At 48.4% G+C, this 25,666-nt stretch overlaps 1 protein-coding gene across 1 annotated transcript in view; it reads right to left on the reverse strand.

Moving 5' to 3' along the window:
• The window catches only part of LOC306794298 (MAGUK p55 subfamily member 7-like), a gene marked incomplete at its 3' end in the record, with an annotated part of 38,551 nt that extends 15,393 nt beyond the window's left edge, over positions 1 to 23,158 (reverse strand). Inside the window, exons 1-11 of the mRNA XM_079292335.1 lie at positions 23,072 to 23,158; positions 19,052 to 19,170; positions 16,019 to 16,195; positions 15,315 to 15,392; positions 14,682 to 14,762; positions 11,924 to 12,055; positions 9,443 to 9,524; positions 8,892 to 8,977; positions 8,145 to 8,219; positions 7,320 to 7,516; positions 6,687 to 6,751 (exon numbers count right to left, since the gene is read on the reverse strand). Coding sequence (XP_079148461.1) covers positions 6,687 to 6,751; positions 7,320 to 7,516; positions 8,145 to 8,219; positions 8,892 to 8,977; positions 9,443 to 9,524; positions 11,924 to 12,055; positions 14,682 to 14,762; positions 15,315 to 15,392; positions 16,019 to 16,195; positions 19,052 to 19,170; positions 23,072 to 23,108 — 1,129 coding nt within the window. The 5' untranslated portion in view covers positions 23,109 to 23,158. The remainder of the gene's footprint in view (positions 1 to 6,686; positions 6,752 to 7,319; positions 7,517 to 8,144; positions 8,220 to 8,891; positions 8,978 to 9,442; positions 9,525 to 11,923; positions 12,056 to 14,681; positions 14,763 to 15,314; positions 15,393 to 16,018; positions 16,196 to 19,051; positions 19,171 to 23,071) is intronic.
• Positions 23,159 to 25,666: the final 2,508 nt, after the last annotated feature.

A 25,666-nucleotide genomic window follows, 5' to 3' on the forward strand; every position in this document is an offset into this window, starting at 1 on the left:
TGATTAAAGCACCCCTCCATAAAAATGTGTATCGTTTCAATCTACAGATGTTTGGACACAGACGGGGGGAAAAACTGACTAACAAACCTAACCTTGAACCGGCAGCCTGATGGTCTCCTGTCATTTTGGAAATAGAGCATTTTTTGTTTCAGTGAAATAACACTTTAACCATTTTATTTCCATTACTTGGACATAATTGGAATGAGAGGGGCTGATGGATATTCCAGCCCCGGATCGTTCAGCTTTCACTGATTTGGAGCTACTTGCTTGCCTTCCATCCATCCACCTACCTTTCTCTTTGGATATTCAGTGTGTGACTATTGAGATTATGTTAATGATGTGTCACCGTGCATATGCGCCCATGTCACAGTTAGTGTCTTCTACACTAAATAAAAGTGCCCTGGGTGTCAAAAACTGCTCTTTAATTCTCCGTACAGAGTTAAAAGTCTCAAAGCACTGCTTCCTAGAAAGACCCGATAAGAAGGCATCATGGGATGCAGTTTTCTTCCTCCTAGGTCTGATTCTCCAGTCTGCTGGCTCTAAAAGCTATCAACATCTGAGCACAGGGATCTGTTCTGCTTATTTCTCTCTCTCTTCTCTTCCTCCTGAGGTTCTCTGATTTCAGCTAAACCTCGTTCTGGGCTGCTGGAGTCAAGAAATGCTGCTAACCCGCTAGAGCGCTGGATGTTGTTTGGGTACCGAGGAGGAAGAGGAGAGGCTGAGGTCATTGACCTCACGGAGGAGGCAGGGTGACAGTAAGGGCAAGCCTGAAGGGGACAGAGAGGAGTGGAAAAAACGGACTGGTGTTTGGCATGGTTCGGCCTTGGGAAGTGACCCTGATTGAGCTCGGCAGACATGGCTCAAACTATGTATTTATAAACTCGCGTGTGCACTGGATATCCTGCGAAATCTGGAGTCTGAACGTTGTAGTGTGCAAAGGAGAGTTCACCTCTCGACCTCAACCTCTGAATACAGACCGAATGGGACGCAGAGAGGGAGACGGAGAGAGACAGAGGGAGATGTAAAGAGACAGAAACGAAAGAAAAAACGGCAGACGGGCAGACAGAGGATTTGTGTACGAGCCAGCCGGTACGGCCTGTGGTCCTCCAGCGGGACGATACCTTGTGATTTGTCGGGAAAAACGACAGAGGTAATAAAATCATGATGGGGAGCATTTTCTGTACAAGACGCAGAATTGGAAGCAGCTCTCTGGAAAGGGCTGCAGAACCAAAGCGGCCCACGGTAATTGTCATTAACTCTGACCGGGACCACATCAACGATGCCGGCGCCGGAGCCGGACCTCCAGGACAAAGCGTGCAAAAAACAAAACCAAACCCATCCAGAGCTGTTCTCGAAGACGTCTGCAAGCCCACAGCGGAGGCAGAACAGGGTAACTACTATATTCTGCAAACCCTCGACGAGATCTGCCATTGGACTCACGCTGTCAGCAAGAGTGCAAAAATAGCACACCGTAGGCTTCTGCACCGCTACAGGACTACTCCTCGTGTTTTTCACATGCGAGTCCAAGTTGAATGAGTTAGAGGGAACACGTCAAGTACATTATGAAAAGCAGATAACTATTTGTCAGGGTTGATAATGTCTTCGTAATGCGGCGCACGCTATGAAGGCTGGACTATGAAGGAGGGGCTAAGGCGATTAATGTAAATCTAACACAATCCTGGCCCACTGTCCAAACTGCTCATTCATCGAAGGGACAGCTGCATCAGGAGGGAGCGGAGGGCAGAAGGAAGAGAAAGGAGGCAACGTCTCTCACCTAGCTGGAATCCGCTACTATAGTCAGCGTCCTCTGGTGATGAGAAGGGAAAGAAAGGAGAAGCCAGAAGAGAGGCACAACATCATGTTAAAGAGAATAGTCAGACATGAGAGCAACAGGCACCTACCCCTTGAACCACGAAGACACACACAAGAGAACACATACACACAGGTACAGTCAACGAGACAGACATCTGACGAGATGTTTGCTGTTATTTATGGAGGAGCGTCAGTTAATTAAGTCCTCTTTGTGCAGAGTGATAGCCAGTGATGTAGTGTTGAATAAGAAGAGAGGTTGACTACATTCTAAACTAGTGATTCTCAAAGTGGGGTCCAGAGGTCTGTCAAAGGAGGTTCAGATTCATTGATTTAAAGTATAATTCGGATAAATAATGAAACTTTTTCTCCCACCGGTTTTCACAGAAATCCTGGCAAAACTTTTCTTGACCCGTTCTTAAACCAAACACGAAATGTAAAACAGTCTAAATCAAACGTTTTTTTGTCACTCCACTTCTCAGGTCTACCGCAAAAACAAAAAAAAACATTAAAAAAAAAGAAGTTTTTCTTTATTCTTCCTCATAAACATAAAGATAATACAATGAATTTACCCAAACTAAACTTGTGGATAAACCCTATTAATGAAAATAATAATGAGCCTAAACTGGATTTAAGGTTTACAATCCACTAATCCGCTGGCTATTGCTTTGGATGTTTTCTTTTTTGACGTTTATGAATCATTTTGTATTATTAGTGCGTTCCGCAGGCGCAAGGTGACTGGAGGTGTCCGTGTGAAGGAACGATTCTCTCCTGTCCGCTCTAATGAAAATGACAAGTTAGCTGGTGAAAGATGAGTCTTTGTACAAGGCAAGAGCCAATAAAGTGTGAACTCTCCGCTGTGTTTGAGGGAAGAAGTTGACCGTCTGATGCGCCCCTTTAAGAGCGATTAGCTTTGACATGAGGAGACGGGCCAAATGAAAACAAGGATGGAGAGCAGAGGTGAGAGGTGGACCTCTGGTTACGCACAGACATTATGAAGGTGAACCAATCACACAAATGGTTTTACTGTTTGCGTTTCGCAACGCTATTAGTCAGCAACGTCCTATTGAATGGGAGACAGGTAGTACCTTCGATCTCCTCGACTGTGAGAGCAATGGAAGCAAGGAATGGAAGTGAGTCACGGTTAGAGCAATTGCTGGATTACACAGAATAAGTTGAGGGAACGGGGATGAGAGAATAAAGAAGAAGAGGACACCTACCAACCTCTACAGCCACATCGTCTTAGAAAAGCAAAACAAAAGACAAACAAACGACAAAGAGAAGAGTCAACATCCTAATGTCTAGTGTCAAATACTGGAATTTGAGCCACAGTGACAGTAAGCTAGTTTGTCTCGCTGTTATAAACTAAACTAGTACGCAACACTGTGACAAATTCGTATTGAAATAGCTCCGAATTATATTTCATTGTGTAATGTTGCTACATTAATTTAACCAGAAAATACCAGCTCACGGTGCACTTACTAGCTTTCAACTGATTTCAAACTGCAACTCATGGTCTTCATCAGTGGGTCAAGTATGCTCAGCTGTCATGACACGGACAAAGTGTGTAAACTCCGGATCCCCAAAGTTTTATCCAGGTTACGTGATAACAACCGAGTGTACTCCATCCACTGATGAAGACCAAGAGATGCAGCTGAAAGCTAAATAAAAAAAAGCTAGTAACTGGACCTTATGTTCAGATGTTTTTGAGCGAACTCGAATATCAAACTATAAAGGCCTTTACACATTGGGGGTGTGACGTATACTATAAACAACACGAAAATGCGAAATATTCCACATTAAAACTATCCATACTGGCAGCGATGTGAATTTTCGACAAGTGCAACATTCCAATTTACGGCGTGTAAAGGCTTTTAGACTGGACTTGTACCTTCTACCAAACAACATTTCTCGTTACTATTTAGCTACAAGGCATTGACATCCATTGTTACCTAGTGAGACACAGTCTGTGGGATACGTCTGCGGTGCAGCCACTGTGACTACACAGAAAGAAACATATTTACATTCAAAAGGGTTTAAGGTAGCATTTGAAATCACTCCAGCTGTTTAAGAGTGCCATCCAAAACAGTTATAAAATGGCTTTAATGGTAGCCGACGCAGGACCAGTGTGTGTGTGTGTGTGTGTGTTTGGTTTAGGATGCCGTGAACATTTGGAGGCACTTATAAATGCTTCCTCCCCTTCCCGTGTTCCCATTTTTGGCCAAACAAGGTTAAATCAAAACATACATAACACCAGCGACCACAGCATGGGGGCTCGCCTTACGCTCAGGGAGCTGCTACGTCACCGCACGGAGCTAACGAGCAGCCAAAACAGCAGTCAGGAGCGATCACCGCGAAGGTCGCTCCGCGCTAGAGGACGTCGGGGGCCCCCGGGAGCCGTGATTGTTTCTGAAGTGCGGAGCCAAATGTGTCTCGCCTTTATCTGACATCTTGTTTCACATGTTAGTGTTCACGGTAATGTTCCCCACTGATGTTGCCCTCCTCCCCGCCGTAATGTGACAGTTTAAGTCGAACCAGTGGCCGAAGCCCACTTCGAGTAGGATGAGAGGTAATTGTAGAGGGAGACTTGAAAGAGGGGAAACAACAAGGACAATATGAGAATGATAAAGGTATCGGGAAAAAAAAACGTCAACGTGCTGCCCTGACTGAACTCGGGGAGGCTTTTCATCTGGTGCCTATCTGCCACAGGAATGGTTTGCATTTTGCCTAATGGCCTTGTACAGCAGCATTCCAGGTCTAATGAAACACCGTGCGATTACGCTGCAGGATGTGAGTCGGCAGGGCACGGCCTATCTGAGAAAGCTTAAATGGTCTTCTCTCAGAGAGCCCCCCCCCCCCCCCGCCAGCCTAAAGAAACGTGACACAGCAGCGGGATGGAGCTCAGGTCCTGATCTGAGCTCCATCATTTACTGAGCGGTCAACCAGCATACCAGTCAGCTGCTACCCGGTCTTACTGGGTGCATCATGACCGCCCCCACCCCCCCATTTAGGGATGTATCACATGCCAAGGATTCACCACAAAGCATGGCAGAAGGGGTGAGATGAGGGTAGAGCTGGTATGACGGACAAAAACAGGAAGTGTGGGTAGATGTAACATTTGTTTGTAGATATATCCACTTTATCAAACCGTGGGTAACATTTGAAGTACTTTTGGCTGTCGTGTTTTTTTGGTTATGAATGCACGCGGTAAGAAACACGAACGGTCCGACAATCAAGTTGGGGGCTGGACTAAATAGTAGGTCATCATCAAACCAATCCTCGTTATTGTCCTCGTCATCATCACCACAAGAGTAAAAAAACAATCGTCCGAGTCATACTGCCCGTTGGAGAAATGTGAAATTGTAGGTAGCTATACTGTCAGGGATCGTACTTTGTGGAGCAGTGTGCATCGTGTCAATCCTTCAGCTATCTCCTTGGCGAGGCACGAGGAGACAAAGGAGTGACCCCGAGTCGGCACCCTGTAAATGGCCCCGAGTTATGGAGCCGATGTCACCCTCGCAGCCAGGCAGCCAGCGCACACATGGCCTTCTCCTTGAACGAACTGGACGTTGTCACTCTCTCGCTTTATGTCTCTTTTTGTGATAAGCGGAATTTTGTGAGAGCTTTGTCGCGCGTTATTCAATAACAAATTAATCTACAACACTTTAGGGGTGGTGTACGTGAGGTAATCTGCCTCTAACCTTTGTGAATAAAACGGAACTTTTCTGCTGCACCTTTTGCGCTTCTAAACAGGCTCCCGCGTCTGCGAAGAGTGAGCTGACAAATGAAATGGACGGATAGACTGAACACGGAGGCCAGGTTCGGGGCCACTTAAGACCGACCTCTGGCGGCATTTCGAAAACGTCTCAGAGCGAGAGTGAGAGGGACGGCGCTGTAATGTATGGAGTGAGACGTGGAAAAGAACCCCCAAGGTGAGCGATAAGTGCGTCCACGTGTTTGGCAGACTGCGACCCGAACCAAACACTTAAGGAAGGGGTTTGCATGTCGGAGACGGAGGAGCAGACATGCTGTAAGAAAGCCCAGAGAGACGTCCGTATGTTCAGAGAGAACAGATGAGGAGGCTGGAGGACGGCCAGGCATCGATGGAAGGGAGCCGGGGGGGTAAAACAAAAAAAGAAGGGAGGAGGCAGGTTTGACAACTAGAGATGTAAAATAGTTGATCTAACCCCTGTACCGAGTTAATAATTGATATAAACTGATGGCACTTTAAACATCAGTTTCATAACCGAGGTATGCGAGGTAAAGCGACGAGCGCAACGGCGAGGGGAGAGGGATTATTTATACCTCGGCGTAAATGGACACGGTTCAGCAACGCTCGCCGCAGCCGCTCGCTGGGACCCCCCTACTCAATCACCACCTCCGTCCTGCGCTCGGTAACAGCGGGGTCTCCGCGGTGTCCTTCAATGTTTGTGGGTCTCGCGTCCGATCATCAATCCGTCATTAGGTGCGAGCTTGTGAGCCCGTGTTTTGGCTGGAAGGTGTAAAGGCTCCGAGAGGTTTTCCAGAGGGTGAACCTCCTCCCCCTTTTTTTCTTCTTCGCATTAAAAAGCTGACCGCGTCAACACGTGGAGATCAGGCAAGAAGGTGGACAGAGCGGAGAGAGAGAGTCTGGTGGGAGAGTGAACCATGGAGCAGACAGGAAGGCAAATCCAGACACAACACTTCCTCTGATGACAGGCGTGAAGCAGCGCAACGGCGCAGGCCGGCTTTGGCGGCGGCCTCGGAATGGGGGGGATGAGTCCTGAGTGACACCCCTAGCTTCCACCGCTTGTTTGTGCATCTAACCCTCCTAAACCCGCCCACCTGTCGCAGCCTGTTGTCCTGTGCTGGGCCTATCACGGAGAGTGCATGCTTACATGATCGAAGGCTAGAGGTCCTCTGCAGCGGGAGGGTCGCAACAGGTCGCCGCAGTGCAAATCTCCTGAAAGAAAAGAGAGAGAGGATGGTGAAGAAAGAGAAAAAAAAATAAAACCAGTTTTCATGACCGCCTGGGGGACAATAAACACTTCCTGCTGCGCTTCGATATCCACCAGCTTCACGCGGTCAGCTGGTGAAAGGAAAGAAGGATTGAAGAGAGGCAGGATAAACGCACTGTTGACAAAACTGTGGGGTGAAATGTTTGCGTATGTTCTCTCTCTTATTTTGCTCTCCTCTCTCTCTCTCGTTCTTTTTCACCCCCCCCTACTTTCCTCTGATGCTCGCCGACGTTGCCAGAAAATTGGCCCAGGCCTCCCGAGCTAGTGCGTCGCACATCAAGTGCGGCCGTCCGAGCTCGCCCACTGATGTGCCATTTTTCCCATCCGCTTGCCATCTAATGTGGATCCGTACCAGCGCTATCATTCGCTGTCATTACTCATTTCGGGGGCCAGGCATTGTGCGGAAATCCAGACCGTTTCTTTGGCAGCGTGGAGCGAGAGAAAGAGAAAAGAGGGTGAAAGTTGTGACAGCAAAGCAAAGAAGAGGCAACGGTAGCTGGGGTCGTCTCTTACCTCTCCTGGAACTGCTTGGATGGGATTAGGCCGGCGCGGGGATTGGCCTCCCCCTCGTGTTTGGCCTGCCACCAGGTCGCATCGTCCTGGCTCATGATCTGAATGACGGAGCCCCTCTTGAAGGCCAGTCCGGCCTCCTTGCATGGGATGGCTTTGTCCTCTTTAGGGTCGTAGTCAAAGAGCGCCTTCATGAACACCTGGACATAGAGCAGGAAACAAAGAGCTGGATTGAGGGCACAACAGGAAAAAGCAAGGCTTCACTGTAAACGACCTTTTCCCTTCCACTGCGTGGAGGGTGAGCGCTAAGGGGGGAAGCCACCGCGGCAAACACTGAAGGTGCTTCACCAGCGCTCGGGGCGATTATTCCAGAAAGGTCATTGCAATCAGAAGTTGAAACCTGCAACCTCGGGCCAAGTTGGTCCCTCTGTGTGGTTCCGTCAACACGCAGGCCGGACTAAGACTCGTCACCATCTTCCAAGTGTGGCGAGACTCAACCTCTCCTGAGTCAGAGGCTCCAGTTTGAATGGCTTTGTTCCACCCGCTGACACAATCTAATATCAGTACTCTTTCCACATTAAGGGAACAGGGGGAAAATAAGTTGTTTTCTTTCTTTAAGGGAGTTGGTCTCATTTGCTGTGGCAGCGGGGGTGGACACAACTCATCAACACAAAGGAGGTTGGACACTACGGTGGAAAAATCTCCAACACAATGTTCTGCATCCACCGAAAATAAAGCATCATGATGGAGCAGAGAAGCTCTCCCTGTTCTTTAAAGTAGACAAGTGTAACCCAATCAACATAATGATTGCGCCAGGAGGAGACCTACCTTTGGCTCCTTGGTCGGCTCCTCCTCCTTGACGCCGGGGATCACTTTGAAGGTAATGGCTCCTTGCGACTGGGCCTGAGTAATTGGGAGAGACAAGATAGATACACCGGCTTAGGTATAAATGGTGGGGGGGGGGGGGGGGGGGGGTGGAAACACCAGTCATCTGTCCAGCACCTAATCCAATGAAAGTCAGATATGTCAAAGCACTGTTTATATTTTTCAACAATGGAAGAGTTATTAGGATTGGATGACTGCTTGGCCGGAATATAGTGAGTGTGTGAATGTGTGTGTGTGGGGGGGGGGGGGGGGGGGAAGTGTTGAAAGCTTTCATCAGCTCCGGAGGCCTTTGTGTCTGCGAACGCCTCCAGAGTTTAAGAGACTCTCTTTCCTCTCCAGTTGCCCTCCCCCCCTCCCCTGCCGTGGTTGAGGCCCACGGCGGAGCGTATTCGAGGCCTGCGGCGGAGCCCGCTCGGAGGAAACTACCAAGCATCAATCTCATCCAGAGGGAACCGTGTGGCTCGATGCATGTGGTCTAAAGGCTTGTAGAGAAAGGCTTTGGTTTTTCAGCGCTACGACGGGAGGCATGTGGTCCTGGGTGAGTTAGAAGGAGGTATGTTTGCCATCACAAACAAGGAATGTTATTTTCGCCAAGGGACTGGAGCTGAAAAACATGGAGAAACTCTTGGACAGCACACACACACACGGGGCCGAATGCAGTCACACACACACAAACGTAGGATTGCTTACCAGAATACGAATGATCTCCTCTGGTTTCTTGTCGTCCACAGGGATTCCATTGACCTCCTTCAGCACATCCCCGACGTGAATCAGCCCTGTCACACACAAGCATCCACAATCATTTATTCTAATGTCCTAATATAAGTGAGCTACTGTGTAGAAGTCCGGCGCTCACAAAGAGCCCGGGGGATGTGTACAGTACACCAGATTACTGTTTATCTTCGCGGTGGCATTTGAGATTGGGAAAGAATCAAAGCTTTATTGTCCGCACATGTGGAATTTTGCCTTTGGCGTCGCTGTGGCAGAGCGGAATAACAGACTGGACACAATGAACAGAAAACGAAACAGAAAACATGTGGACAGCAAGCAGAGCGCCGCAGTGTTCTCGTCATTAACGGGCATATTTACAAAGAGGAAAAGGACAAGTTGCGGGACGGAGCTGGCGTGAGGATAACTCCCGATCACGTGCCTGCTTTGTTACACGCTGGGTGTAATCCCGTTTGTGATGTAAATATGCAGATCCACGTACAAATGTTGAGACAAAAATGCATAGAACTGACCGCTTCTGTCGGCTGCTCCTCCTCTCATGATGCGGGCCACGACGATGGCCCCCGTGTGATCGTCACGCCTGATCGTCGCTCCCTGCAAAGCCATCACAGAGAATAACATGAAACTTGGATGAACTGCATCGGTTTTCCACTCTGCTGAGAGCTGCATTGTTCAAATGTCACATGATCAGAGCCCAAAATGAGGTATCTGGCTGAAATTCAAGGATGTCAAGTACATACAAGATGCTCATTGTTACCAAAATGGCTGATTTATGCTTACTTTTCTAGAGAGAAAAAAATGGATTTCCTCTTTTAAGTGACCAATCTATGGTGTCTTATTTACAGGGATGCACTCTTTCCAGGTGTGTTTGTGTAGGTGAAAGCAGTTTCTTCAGTTGACACACTTCCCAATTGATTAAAAATAATGTGGATCTAAGACCAAAGGAGCTTCTGGTTTGTGCCACTTCGCTCGATGCCATTAGCACATCATCTTGGTTGTTTTCACGACCTGTTCACACCTAATGGTTTTCCTTCTAGATAATGGTTTCCTAAAGGACTTCTTCGGGTGTGGAGATTGGGAAGGACACCGGGATAAGACAGCGGGGAGCTGCGGACCTAATAGAATAATGGGGCTAATTAAAGAAACCCGAGAGGTTGCAGTCGGAGAGAAATCGGTGGAGCGGGTCAGTGCGAGGGGAAGGCACTGTCAGACCCCGGGGTCAGGGTCACATACAACCTCTCAGTGTGACTTAAAGCAGCTGTATGTGATGCAATGACCCCCAGACAGACAGAGGCCTTTGGTGTGTGGCTGAAAGAATAGAGCGCTGCAGGGAAAGAGACGGAAAGGGTGAGATGGGGAGTCTGCAGGAACTCTCGCAGGAGTATTCAGACATGTGGTCATTAACTTTCTCTCTCCGCTTTTGCTTTCTGACTCTCCTTCTTTGGAGCTGGCCGATGGCCAGTGGTGTGATGGATGTTTTTATTGTGTCCCCTGGGGTCCCTGGTGGCAGTCTAAAGGCTAACTACACAGCGCGCGCGTGCGAGCGAGCGAGAGAACCTTGGACTCAGAGTGTGTCAGGACAACAGGCTGTCTGCATAAACTCTGCCTATCTATGGAATCTGCTCACACATGGTGGGTAGATGTAAGTCGTGTTTTGACACATATGGCTTGAATCACACGCTGAAACCCCGATGCCATTTAGAAACACCACTTTTAAGACTTTTACTGCTAGTGGCAGTGGTGATTATAGAGCAGCACATTTGGCGCGCAAACATGAACGGATGGGGTCGCGAACCCAGATCTCTTGGGGAAAGCAAGGAGACCATTTCGTCCCCATTGAAACCATCACGTTGTATGTGTTTTCACAGCAGAAACTAAACTAACTTTGGGCGTCAGTGGACAAATTTGCCCATTCTCATTTTCCTTTCACACCTCACTGATTCTCCGCAAGGAGCTATTTGGAGCAGACGTTGTTTTCGATGCGATTCTCATCTGACCCACTACCCTTCAACGTGATGGGAATTCACGGGCAGGCCAAGTCAGCAGCGAAGGAGTTATGAAGGGAGGGGGAGCCTCCCTCTTCATCTGGCCAGCATCTTTTACGAGTTCTTACATACTTCCTCAAACGCCACAGCGCTGCTCAGAAAGAGTTAAATCATGCGATATTGGCGCAGTCGGTCACGGTGAGAAAATCCTTTGAGCCTCACGGTCACATATAAAGATTAATACGACGCTGTAAAGAATTAGCAGAAGAAAATCTATATTATTGTTGCGAAGAGGGAGAAAAAGAAAAAAGAACTGGCAGCCGTCGCACGACACACACACACAGGTCAAAGGGCGGAGTGAGAGCGAGAATGCGGGCCAAGATGCCGCCACCGTAGAAGAGGCCCCCCGAGACAGACGGGTGGTTGTTGACGTCCGGGACGCCATCTGAAGAGCCTGGACGTGAGATGCGTGTTACAATGAGAGACCAGGATAGAAAAAAAGGAAGCCGTTCGCAGACACCAAGCCTAGACGGGCTGAAAATACCCGCGGCCAGGAGCTGGGCAATTGTGGTCGGTTTTGGTGCGCTAACAACTTCAAGGTTGTGGGTTAGATTCCCACAGACAAGTGTCTCGGAAAAAAACCATCTACGGTACTGGCTTGACTTGTGGTGCGATTGCTGCTTTGGGTGTTCAGAAAGTCGGGGATTAGTAAACAAAGCATAGATCGCAGGATTTTCCCAGCATTAAGATGTTGAACACAAATAGCAAAGAACCTGATGATGCAGTTATGCTGGAGACATTCATCGGGGGAACACGACGCAACCAAAACGTCTCTGGAATGTCGCGGCCCACGGTCGGGGCCTTGACACCCAGGACACTGGGGGCGCACCATTTTCTACGACCCGTTAGCTTCCCAAAACCATCTTTCAAAGCTGTGGGAGCTGCTGGAAACCGCCATGTACGATTCCAACCACATCATTTCTCAAGACCACTGCCAACGCTACTCACGAGAGGTTCCTTGTTTTTCACCAGTCTTATGATCTTCACGGAATCCTCGTCGTCGTCGATGTCATCAGGCAGCGGAGGTAGTTCGGGGTCGTAACTCTTCTGGGCGATAGTGTCGTGGACCGACAGGAGGCTCTGGAGGAAGGAGAGGGATAGAGGGGTGGATGGGCGGGAAAAATCAAGAGGCAAGGGTCATCAGTCAAGACGAAAAAAGGCCTTGGCTTTATCTCGGTCTAATTAGCCAAATAAAGTGTAGCAATACACGCTATTAAGGGTTCAATCGATGGTTTCTTTCTTTGAGCAGGACAGAGAACACGCAGGGAGGACGGTTATGGATCGGGGTGTCTCCCTCAAGCGCTGGGTGATGGATTCGAACGCGTTCAGAGCCAGAGGTTGTAGCTACATGCGTTAATGGTCATTAGGCCCACACTCTCCCTCCATACGTCTCTCTGATTAAAGGCAACCAGGGAACGCGAGTGAAGGGGTGTGTGTGTTGGGGGGGGGGGGGGGGCGAGGAAGAGCGTGGAGGAGAAAGAGAGAGGGGAGAGTTTTTAAAGAGCCTGATTTATATCCCCGCCCTAGGAATGGATCATTTCAGCCATAATTAAGAGTGATACAGTTACTATCGCACAGAGACGCCATTCAGAGGCAGCGGCCATCTGCTTGCGTTTTACACCCACGGCCCTGTGATTTACACCGGGGCTGGCTGGTACGGTATCAAGTGCCCTGGAGGGCAGATGGAGACAGAACGAGATCTTTCAATACTTTATTCCCGAAGCACACATGCAGCCTATAAGAGTTTGAGACGCAATGTCAGACAAACTGCCAAGAAGCCTCCGACACGTCAGCATGTTGCAGTCGAAGCCCTAACCCTCCGAACAGAGGTGCTGAAACTGATCTATTGTTGACCGAGCGTTCCAGCGAGCAGCGTTTGAGGCCCGGAAAAGTTGAGCGGTAGAGAGACTGTTTGGGAACGCATACAGATGTCAATCGCTCAACTTGATGGGTATGGGCGCTGTCGATCTAAACCGGACACACTGAAGCTTGGGGATCCGTGGATTGTGGCTCCAGCTTTCGTTGGTGTTTTGACGGACAGATTATCATTCTGTTCACGTCCGGTTTTCAATAATCTCACAGCAATGTGATGCTTGAAACAAAGCGATACTTAAGTTCTTATTAGAATTAGTCAACAGATCTGAAAACATCAGAATCCATCACATTTAGAGGAGATGGGACACTAACGAACCATTCTTAAAGGGACAGGTCACCCCAAAATCAAAAACCCATATTTCTCCTCTTACCTTTATCTATCAATCTAGATCGGTTTGCCGTGAGTTTCCTACTTTTAAAGCTATTGTCCGTAGAGACGTCTGTCTTCTCTCCAATATAATGGGACTAGTTGGCAAAAAATACATTTGACAAACTCAAAAGCAATGTCTCTTTCCAGAAATCCTGACCCAGTTATTCAAGATAATCCACAGACACGCTTTCCGCAGATTCATGCAGGAACTATTTTCTTTCTGCTGAACTACGCCAACTGTGACGTTAGCGAGCTCAGTGGCGCTAGGTGAGCTAGCAGTGCCGGTCAGCTAAAAACTATAAACACAAGTTTTAAGTAGATGCACACTTCTCTCTCTCAGAGGAAAATAAATGTATTTTTAACGATTTAAACCATCATGATATTGGCCGATGTGTAGCTTGGCCCAAAGTCCCGTCTGCTGCCTTCACCTCGGCGGATGAAGTTGCAGAGCGTTTAAGATCGATGACTTCTTCGCTTTGATGGATTGACCCCGGCCACTCCAAATACCTCCGCTGTAAGCGCAATCGGAATAATAAAAAAACCGCACAGATCTCTCACAGAGCCACGCTTGCGTGGCGCTCATTTGCCGCCGCATTTCACCTCGGGGGTTGACAGAGACGAAAGAGACCCCGACGTCCCTAACGTAGCAAAGTAGGAGAGCCGGCTGTGATGGATTGGGACGTTTGTCTTCGGGACAGTTGCTGCGTGAGCGTGTGTTTGGAGTGCGTGTGTCCACCATGGTGTGTCTACGTGGGATGGTGTGCGTGCATTGCTGGTGAAGTGGTCATGAACTCGTTGTCATGCCTTGCCGGTCAGTCTCTCTATATGCGTATAACTGTATTGTTTTCATTTTGAGAGATTAATCATGACATCACTAGCGCAGACGTTCAAAAACCCACATGTGAGACTGATCCTTTTGGGAACCCTCTCGTCTTTTCACAACCCTTGACACTGAGAGGTATTGAATATGTGAATGTACTGTAAGTGTGTGTGTGTGTGTGTTGGGAGAGGACTTCATACTGAGCTGTTGTTTCTGGCAGAGCCCAAATAAGCATGACGACAGTGCATTAAAGAAAGGAGTCCCGTCCAGCTCTCCCTCCATCCCCGCCGTCTGGCTCAGACACCTGCGGGAGCCCGACGGACGGCCAAAGTCACGCATTTAAAAATAAGAATGTGTAAATCCGTTTTTGCAGCAGTCTGTGACTGGATAAAGAGACCGGCGGGGCCCGGCAGCCGTGAAGACGAGACAAGGGCCGGATCGAAGCGCTAAACTATTTTGAGTGCACAAACGAGTGACACGCGCCGTTTGTGTGACGACATCGGTGAGAATACGAGCCAAAGATTGTGTAGTTTTTAGACAATACTGTGCTCCTCCACAAAAGAGGGCTTGTGCTTTCTTAACATTCGCTGAATGCTGAAATGAATAAAGGCTGTAATGAACTGACCGGGAGCCAAACTCACCTTCACGTGGGGGGAGGCCAGTAGTTTGAGAAGCTCTTTGATTTCCCCGTTGGCGGATTTCCCCTCCAGCTCCTCGGACAGCTACAGGGGAAAAGACACAACATGTACAATATGATATATCAGGGAAGGCAATTAAACACGCTGATGGGAAGCTAAATAATCCCATTATCTTGTGTTCAAAAAGTGATGACCAGCAGAGATAATTATAATGGAAACTACTATTACCAGTAGTTCCCAACCTGTGGTCCGGGCCCCCCCCAATGGGGACCAAAGAACAGAGTTTGTCTCATCTGAGGTTGTCAAAATGATATGTATGTATAATTATATTAATAATAATACACTTACTGGATCATTTATACAAAAGTCTGTGTATAAACTTCTTTAAAAAGATACATTTGACTTGCACGCAGTCCAAAATATGATTTTAAAACCCGGTATTTGGGCACCCTGAAATTTCAACCGAATTCAACACCTAAAGATGTTTTTTCTTCTAGAATGATGTTCATCCCTCCAGTAGAGTCCCAGAGACCAAGACTTTGTGTTGGTTTTCCCCCCTTTTATTTGTCACCCATCAGTATGTGCAACCAAATAAATGGAAGCCTTCCTTCAAAAAAACCAAAAACAAAAACTTACTTCATGGGCCAGACCTGCAGCGTTCTCCAGGATGGGGACTGGTTTGCTCTCTTCGTAGAGCTGCAGCTGTTCATGGATCTGAAAGGACAGATTGTGTTCATCAGTAAGAGAGAGAGAGGAAGGAGGTCAATGTCTGGCTGCAGAGGCCACGGCGAGGCCTCTCTGAGCAAACACACCATGTGAGCAAAGTGTGCACACAGAACCCCATGTGCACCGCAACAAGCACACATGTACGGAAAACATGCACAGCCTCCATCCCTACCATGTCGGACTCTCGCAGTACATCAAAACGGGGGGCGAATCGCGGCAAAAGCGGATCTTTCCCACAGGACTGAGCGCGACAGAGTTCTTCTAAGTATCGCCGCTCGCTCAGCCACTGTACAAACACTCCAGTTTTCCACTGTGCATTTGATACGCCCCAGTGGCCTGGTAGGGATTCCAAATCATTTCAACAACCCGGCTAAATTGGCTAAACATTTCCTTATCAGCCTCAATGTGGCGACTGCACAATGTTGAGAGACAAAACTGCATCTCTGGAGACCAGGCTAAAATGGAAAGTAGGCCCAGCTCTCGTGTTTGCTCATTTACACGCAGAGAAACACTTCATCGCTCCAGAAACTGACAAGTGGAGCAGAGGGTGGAATCAATCCAGGGTTTTTTTGGCGCTTTAAGAGCAGCCGTGTAGGAATGTGTTGACAGCCTACAGGCTGCTGTCTGGTCTCATCAGAGAACGACAGACAGGGACGACTCGTCTCTCCTCGGCCCTGGTGTGGTGGAGGGGAGCTCGGCCACGGGTCTGACTGATAGCTGGGCCCTGGAGCCTCCAGCTGGATGTCCCACAAAGCATTCCAGCACGATGGTGGAACAGAAGGCCCTCCGGCCTGGGGAGAGAGTGACAGAGAAGCCCCCGGGCCAACGTGGTGTGTGAAGAGCCAAATCGTTTCCCACAGGACTGAGCTCAACAGAGTTCTTCTAAGTATCGCCGCTCGCTCAGCCACTGTACAAACACTCCACCGTGCATTTGATACGCACGTCCCGTAGCTCGATACCAGAGAGTAGGCAGATCGACGTGTGAGTCCCGTGGCTCGACACCGGAGGGCTGGTAGCTTGACGGCGTGTGTAGTCCGTAACCACCAAGGAGGGCAGAGCGGCGGTGTGTAGTCCGTTTAACACAAGGAGGGCAGAAGATGCCACGGGGTTGACGCGGGTGAAAGACGGTACGACCTGACAACCCCAGACTGCAGGACCAGAGTTTATATAGTGTCAGGGGAATCGTAAGTGGGACCTGAGTCTGGTGTGTCAGGCTGCAGGAGGTGATTAGCTGAAGTAGCTGCAGCTGTGTGGCCATGGGAGGTGTCTGGTCTGACAGGGATCCTGACAGAATATTTACATTTATTAGCTATGATCAGCGAATTTTGACTTTTTGCGATTAATTCAATTATTGATAAATATTCTATTAATTGATCAACCGTTGTAGCTTTAAGTTCTGATCCGCAAAAAGTGTGTCGATAAGTTAATTCGAATCTTTGTCTGTCATCTGTCTTTGATATCCACCAGAGTCCATGATGTCATCTACAACATAACACGTATGTCAGCGTTCCAACAGCACTTTTAGGACTTTCTGGTGAGAAAAATGTGACATAACTACGTGTTAAATGTCTTCGAATAAGCACGGCCCCCCCTCTGCCCGTCAGAACTGCAGCCCAACTGTTGGCCTTAAACCCGCGCAGTCTTTCTCAGCTCGACTTATCCACACAGATAAATCACGACCCGTTAGGACTGCGTCTCGGCCAACAGAGCGGCCACGTTTCAAGGTCAGCTTAGAGGTTCAAATCCCTGCGCAAAGCCGAACATTACTCGGCTATAAAACACGGTGCATTCGGCACGTCGCGGAGGTAATCTGCTGAAGGCCCAAAGGGAGACGCATGGCCGCTCGGCTCGACTGTAGAGCTGTGGCTTGAGGACCCCAGACGGGATGTGAAGTTAGACAAACGGCTTTGGAGAGAGCACGCTGTAAATGGCCCGCTGAGGCGCGGGAACTTGCACGAGAGTAGCGAAGGCTTAGTAAGGCTTTGTGCAGAGCGCGTTCTCTGTCCCCTTTGGTGAGGCAGCAGTGCTCCTGGCAAACGGGAGAAGTGGCCTGGCCTTAAACTATTTTAAACACACAGTGAGAGACAGTGTGCTACAGCTAAGGAGGGCGTCGCTCAAAGTACGACACCTCGGAGACCTCTCAACAATCCTTTGCAATTCAGTAAGACTAACTGTATTGATGTTCTCTTCGTGATCAAAGTGCACGCTTTAAGAAGAACAATGACCGCCTCCAGCCTCCAATGTCAACGTGGAGGTATGATGGAGGAAAAAAAAAGCCTTGCGAACGCTAATCCAGACACACTACAGCAAGCAATGTCTGGCGCAGAAAGAGGGAGAGAGCGTGCAAGTGAGCGAAAGCTTGATAGATGGAGAGGTGGGCTGATGGAGGGGGAAAGAGAGGTCTGGAGATCACAGGGCTGGATAGTGTTTCTGCTTCGGAGTCCTGAGCTCGAGGCCTCTGGTTAATGTCCACTGCCCGGAAAAACTTCAGACCCGGACCGGTTGGGGTTGACGATCTTTCTCCCGCTCCTGTTTCTGTACCTACCCACCGGAGCGGATCCGGTATCAGGCCTGCGTTAATCCACCAGGGTCCGATCACTCGGTCTGATCCAGAACACCTTGTCAAGGCACCGTTACCTGGTAGACCAGACCCAGTTCGGGAGACGGGAAGGGGGGGCATCACAGACAGACGTGCAGGGTTGCAACTAGAATAGCTGTGAAATGACTGTGTTTACTCGAGGAAGCGGAAAAAGAAAAAGTTGGCTTTTTCTTCTGTTGCAGTCGGTCAGTTTACAAAGTGCTGGCTTTGGACCCGGCGTGATGGCATCGGGTCCTGGACATTGTGCTGTGGTCCGTGAACAAGCCAGGATATGCCTATCATTATCCATGTTCAAGAGGCCGTATTCTTTGGCCATCCATAACAATCCCAGGGTGGAGTCCACCTGCTTTCTCTCCCACAACAAGCGGAGACGTATCGTGAGGCCACATACGTTGCGTCAGTAGCGCAGTGTCTGAGAGGCATCAGTTACGGAGGGGACAGCGTGTGTTTGGGGGATGGCTGTTTCAGGTATATATAATTTTATGTATTTCATGTGCTGGGTAAATTCAGTATAATTAAGGAATATGTAATGGTGTATTTGGGAGACAGAGTTTGGATTCTGTCCCGTAGCGGTGGGTAATGTAGACCGAGACGCAGATTTATGGAGATTCCACATCCAGTGATGAAATAGATATTGTCTGTCTGAACTGAGACATGCAACTTCTTAGATTTCTTCTTTTTTTTAATATATATTTATTACAGAACTTATTATTAAAACAGTGAGACAAATGACATCCACTTTTCTGAAGCCACCTAAATGTTTCTTTTCTATGCCTCCCGGTTGGAGTGTCATCTCTGGCCGTATGCAGGAGCCTTTGTTTCAAAGTTATCAGATCCTGTGGTGAGATTGCAAGCTAAATGTAATTATTCATGACTATTAAACTGTTACACTGTAACCTTAATATCACAACATTTTAGAAAAGCATGCTGGTTAAAGGATTTGCCAGAACGTGATTTTCTACGGTGCTGGTAATGTAAAGTATCAAAATCTGAAGAACATCACAACACACCACTCTAAAAGAAAGGAGGTGTCCTGTTCTTGTTTTACCTTGACCAGCGAGTGGAGGCTTCTCTCCCCAAACATGTCCTGGAGGAAGGTATTGTCCTCGGGGCGGCTGACATGGGGCTGCAGCTGGGAGGGCAGAGCCGCCAGCAGCTCATACAGACCTGTGGAAGGAGGGGGGATGGGGAAACATCAAGAGTCAGCATGGCAGTGGGAGGAATTACTGCATGCATTCACAGTCACACACAAAAAACAACAACACATGCATAGAAACAGATGTGCATACATCTGTAGTTTGATAATACACAGCAGAGCATAACTGCTGTACGTGTGCAGGAATATATAATATACATAATATAATACATAGTCAAGGCAACGTATGCATTTGTAAACATGCAAATGAACGCCTGTACTTTTATAGGCTCACACACGTAATTTTCATCTATGGATCTTTTTTATTTTGTCTGTCCAACACACACACAAAAAAAATATGCACCTGAAAGTGCTACAACCTACAAAATACCAAAAAAAGTCTGTTACCATCCCACTTTTGATCGTCACTGCAGTCCTGTCCCCAATCAGAAACAACCCCCCCCCCCCCCCAAAAAAACCCCACTAGAAATTCCACTTTTTGATCAGTTGAAAAGTTCAATATCAGCCTTCCTTTTATTGAACTATAAACAGATGGCACACATGGCTTCCCAGCCACGCATCCTTCAAGCCTGCAAACAATCAGTCTCTGGAGTAACGAGCACGTAGGTTTGCTAAACAGACGTTTTGGAAGAAGTCGTAAGGATGAACTCTGTGTGGCTGATGTCAGTATTTTTTTACATTTCAAGATGAAATATCCTTTCGTTTTTCACACTCAAAATGACGCTCACAAGGACGGTGGACGTTTGCATTTAACCCGGCCGTAGCATGAGCGATGCTTCAGAACGACATACGCAGAAATCTGCAAGGCCCGCTGAGGTTGTACTAACCAAGCTTGTAAAAAAATGAAAAGATGACTATTTCAAATTCAGTTTACAGAGAACCAGACTGTGGAGCTGATGGTTTCAAGATTAAGCCGAGGGGAGGAGGTGAAGCGCAAAACCAGCGTGTGAGCGGGGTCCCTTCCAAACACAACAGAGTCCTGGAGCATAACCGATGGAGAGTAGTAGCAGATATGTGTTTGTTGCTCTGCTCTGGTCTTCAGGGTGGCTGTGATCCACTAAACCAGGGGTCAGACCCATACAGAGTGCAGTCAAGCTGGGTTGTTTGCATCAAAGACCCCCTTTATAAATGCACCATTAAAAGCCCCCCCCCCCCCCCCCCCTCCGTCCTCCAGATTCAAACTCATCAAAACACAACCACGAAAAACCCTTTGAAAACGCTACTTATGTGAGGAAACTCCAAACGCATTCGCCCCGGCAGAGCCATCGAAACGTCAAAACAAACTGGAGCGGCTTGGCTACCTCTCCGAGAGTGTCTTTCATCAGAGGACGAGAGTGGAAGAGAGGAAGGATGGAGGAGGAAAAAGAAAAAAGAAGAAGAAATAAAAAAGGATCCACAGACGCAACCGGAGTAATTCGTAGCCTGAAAAATGATGGATTGAAAACAACGGTTGACGTCGTTGGCTGGACGAATGACTGGCTGACTGAACTGGCGGGGCGCTCTGACTGGGTTAGAGCAAGTGTGTTCTGGCAGCGCCGACCGCTTGGCTCATGTCATGTCATGTGCTGCTGCTGGGCAGTCAGATGGATGGAGTGTCATGTGCCACTCTCAACCCTCTGCTTTCCATTTGGGAGGTTTTTCGGGGGAGATCGTTGAGCATCAAGAGGATATTCCCTCCCTGTTCCCAAGGAGGATGTCATCCTGCCCCGATGAAAACGGAAAGAATTCTTCGTATTCAAACAAATAAAAGTCATCGTTTCTCACTCTCAGTCGCACTCACTTGGTTTCTTTCTTTTACATCTGCTTCCTTTGCCTGTATTTCTTGTCAGCCGGCAGTCGAGTTAGCGGCACTATTGGGCAGACCAGTCAGTCAAAGCCAGCTGATTTTAGGCGACGACTAAATCAGTAATCCACCAATGTGTGTCTCGTTCACCGAGCAGGGCTGGCCACAGCTTTATGTGTCGGATTCAGTTCATAACATAATTTTCATGTATGTTCCTGAGAGTTTAGTTCATCAAAATGTATGTTAACCTGACCCGTGTAAGAAGCCGTCATTTGAAACTTTTTGGAAAAGGGAGGGCACTTTTTAAAAAAAACGTGAACCATGTGTCAATCAAACTCTTGCCAGTCGGGATAAGAGAGAAAACATCTCTTCCATTGAGAGAAGCCTTCAGTCGTTCTTTGCTCTTCTTTCAGTGAAGAAATGCTCTCCAGATCCGACATAACTGATGCTAATACAGCATCTAAACTAACCTCTTCAGGGGCCGCCATTCTCGTTTAGAACGAACGGTCGCCTCTCCATCTCGTCCGACACGCACCGAAGACACCGGCGTGGCTGCAAGTTGCTCCTCACGGGACGCCAATTGGTCCGTGACGCTGTGGTTCGGACACACACGCATTTCTTGAAGACTGACCAGATGGAATTCGGTCTGATACGTGACCCGCAACTTTAGGGTGATCTCGAGACATTTTGAGAATCCAGCTGCCGTGAAAGGTGAACGAAGGCTTTCTTAGAAAAGTCATGACTCCAAATTACACATTATCCCGACTGATGCTGGAGTTTTGAGGCTGGCACTAATAAAGATATTTAAGAGTTAAAAAAGAAAAGAAAATCTGAGTTTTTTTCTTTCACATGACATAAAGAAACACTGTTGATGAGGACAACCTTGTCTGACTGTCTCATCCTCAGGACCTAAGCCAGAAACTCGTAAAAAGGCCATCACTGATTAAGACAGCAGGATGTATTTCCAAAGATATATGGCCCATTGGCATTGTTTCGGGAGAAGCTTTTCAGGATAATGGCGGTACTGGAGCCAGCATCAAATTCCAAGCCGTACCACAATCTCACGAGACACAGTGGTTGTATGACGCCACACAGGAATATATATAGAATATACTAAAAAGGTAAATACACTAATTCAAAGGAATTACATGCTAGTTTGAATTTGTTTAAACTGCGTTTAAACCTAGCTGTTCGTTCTGAGTTCTCCGGCTTTAAATCACCGATAGGATACAAATTGGCAATTTCTCAAAATAGTAGACAATAGCAACCTGGCAATCCACACTGTCGAGCCCTGGGTAGGTAGAAGGTTTCGGTATAAATGCAGCAAAACACACACACACCCACACAATGTAAAAAAGAAAAAGAAATCTCGAAACGTAACCTTGCTGCTAATGGAGCTCAGTGGGGAGATAAATGGTGTGCAGCAGACAGAGGAGTGGGCTGGGTTTGACTGTCTGAAGATCCAAGAGTGGGAGCTGAAATAAACCGAGATGAGCCGAGCCAAACTGAGCGGAGGCGTAACAGTTATCTGTCCCCGACTGAGCCCGCAACAGAGCTCCATCACGGCTGAACAGGAGGAGAAACGACTAAACAGCAGCTGTCTGGAGGAGAGACCTGGAGAGCAGCTGCATTGCTTTTTTGTAGTGGGGGTGAGGGGGGGGGGGGGGGTGTTCAGGTTAATCCGAGCACAGCTTTGACTTATGGCCTCGGAGCGGGCTGCCCATTATCAGCCCTGTGAGGTGCTCGCACCATTAAAAGCTAACTGTCCGTCTCTTCTTGGCCGCCTTATTAGAATGTGAACTGATGTGCGTTTGTGTATCAGATCCTGAGAACAGCGTCCTAAAGCGTGAGGCGGGGAGCGAAATTAAGTGCAAGTGGACTTTTAGAACGGCCCCTCCGGTGGAAAAAAAGCAGCTTTTAAGTTCAGAGCAAATCATCTCTAATTTGAAGTTACATTTAAGTGGCTCTTAAATATAAATGTATTAACTTAATGTAAGACTGGGAATCGCACTTGGTGCTTTTTTTTCTGTGATGGTGGACATAAGAAATGTTAATAAAAACAGTGCGTTGTGCAGACAGTCTTGCGTTTGAGATTGTGTTCGTGGCCCGATGGGGTCTCTGTACAGTACCTGGCTCGTGGCCGGCTCCGGTGGTCAGGGCAGGCATGGCTCCTGCCGGCTGCTTCCCGGTTCCCCTCGGGCTGTGGAAAGTGGCAGCGGGGCGTCAGGGTGGTGTGGGCTCCTCGGGCAGCTCTCCCCAGGGACCGGCTGAATGTGAGCGCGGGCTTTAAGCCATGGAGCCCTGCGAGAGAACAGCATTTTAGAGAGGGCCCGACGGCCGCATGCACGTGTTTGTCAGTCACCGACGGAAACTGTGTTCTGTGTTGTGGGATAGGAATACCTGCCATACTAGCACACATATGCATTTGTGTGCAGGCGAGCCAGCGATTGACAGCAGATGACTCACTCAACGGTGTGTGTTGACAGTACATTCACAGTTGACTCTGGGTGTTTACAACACAACACTTTTTCCCTAAGTTGCTGAACATCCTGCTTTGCACACGAGCGTACCCAGATTGGCAGAGAGAGTGAGGTGGGATGTTGTGTTTGTGCTGTAGCCTGTGGAGAGCTAGTCTATGACCGGGAGCAGATTGTTGAGAATGTTAGAGAACGTTAATGGTGTTGACAGGTTGTTTTGGCACAGGCCCACAGTAGCCTGTGTACTCTCCGCTAATAAAGGGCCACAAGTAAGATAACGTCTCGTAGCTTTCTTTACTAAGGGAAACTACAGTAGTAACAAAAGTCATGACCAAAACAATCTCGATTATGACTTTTGCCGCAATAGAGTAGTCCTTCTCCCAGATGTACACTACGCTTATCACAGCCTCTTCCCCTAGAAACCTCAACAGGGCCCAGCTAAGTCTTATCTGAAACGGAGACCATGGAAAACAATTAGGTCTGCGCCTTTCGGTTCTTTACAACACGCGGCTTCATGGTCCGTTATACGTCAGCTCCCATGTGCTGTGGCCCAGTCAAGCTCAGTCTACCCAGACTGTACAGCCTCGGGGTGCCGTTAGTTGTTCACTTCCCCGGAAGAAAAATGCTCAAAATAAACACACAGCAGCGAGATAAGCCACATCCTGCGTCCACCATGTTGATAAGAGTTGAACACCGGCTCTGGGTAGACACCGAGTCACAGTGGGGCTATACGGCTGAACCGCTTGGCTGCAGACGGGGACCGCCAAGACACCTGCGCCCTCCCGGCTCATTGGGACCCCTCCCATCAACGGTTCGGTGGTGTCGGCCACACACGCACACACACACACACACACACACACACGGAAGTTTGAAATGATGTGACTTGACATCAAACTCGACGTGGCCGAAATGCGGAAGCGGAAATTCAAAACAAATGCGTTTTCTGTCAAGAATCTCTCAGTCTAGCCTCCGGAGTGACGGCTGCACCGGACTGACTACTTCCTGACGTTTTTGTACAAACACACGCACAGGTCGAGGCTCAAAAACCTGCCAAGGCCGCAGCCCACGTGGCGAAGCGCTACCACGCCTGGCTGACATAATGTGATGAGAACTCACCTCAGGGCCCGGCAGACCCCCGGGTGGAGCCTTGTGGAAAAAGCATCTCGACAATACGGTCCAGAAGATGCCTGAGTGAGCAGGTAAGCAAGCCATTAAAAGAGCCTATCATAAAAGGATATTTTTTTTGTCTGGATTGAGACGTTCAAAATGTGGTGCATTCATCAAACGGCACTTAAGAGGGGATTGATTTTCCACCGAGAGGAGATCTGGGACTCAGAACCCTCGCTTACGCTGTTACGCCAGCGTCAATTTGGAGGCCAGATTTGTCAGTCGTTTGCATGAGCACAAAGCTGGCGAAATCGGAGGTCGGTTCTGTTCTTTGTATACTTCAGTGAAAGAGGTTAAGGCGACCAGCAGAGAAGGGCAACGGCGCCTCGAGCAGTGACCACAAAATCTCTCCAGCAGGCCGGTTTGAACAGGGGAACCGAAGCTAACAGCCACTGCGCTCGCGCCAAGAGAACTGACCCATGCTAAATCAGTTCAGTGTTTCGCAGAGCACGGTTTTGTCATAAGGCTTCGTGATTGGAATGACAGACTTGAGGAAAAGACAAGGGACATGAATTCTCTTTAGGGATGCCGCGCTGTAACATCAGTCTTTGGTTCCATCCACAAAAAAAAGGAGGGGGGGAAATGACCACATATTCCCCAATCTGACAAGGGATCCATCTTTCCATTTGAGGGAGCTTTCAGAGGGCCAGGAAGCATGTCCCAGAGCCGGGAACACCTTGGACTTTTTAAGAGGGCCCAAAAGGATCATAAGAAACATTCCCCGCTGTCAGAATGCTCTAACCGTGTCTGTTCAGATCACACAATATCAGATGGTCACGGGGGGAGCAAAGGGGTACCATGTGGACGAGAGCTGGGGCTCGCTTAATTGCAGCCTCTTGTGCTGTGAAGTCTGACATCTTCAAATGGTTCTGCCACCATCTAGTGGGAAAGTACACCACTGCAGGGAGTAAACCCAGCTGAGACGGGACCTGAAGCACCACTCCCCCCCAACAAAAGACCTGCATGTATGGATGCCAGGACACGCCGTCTGTGTCTGCTTAGTCGTGTTCCGAGTGTGAAACTAGAGGTCAAATCAGTGTTTACAGAGAAAATAGCCCGGGGTGATAGATGGATGGGTGG

The sequence above is a fragment of the Melanostigma gelatinosum genome (genome assembly GCF_949748355.1).
Source record: "Melanostigma gelatinosum genome assembly, chromosome: 20".
NCBI classification, from domain to species: Eukaryota; Metazoa; Chordata; class Actinopteri; order Perciformes; family Zoarcidae; genus Melanostigma; species Melanostigma gelatinosum.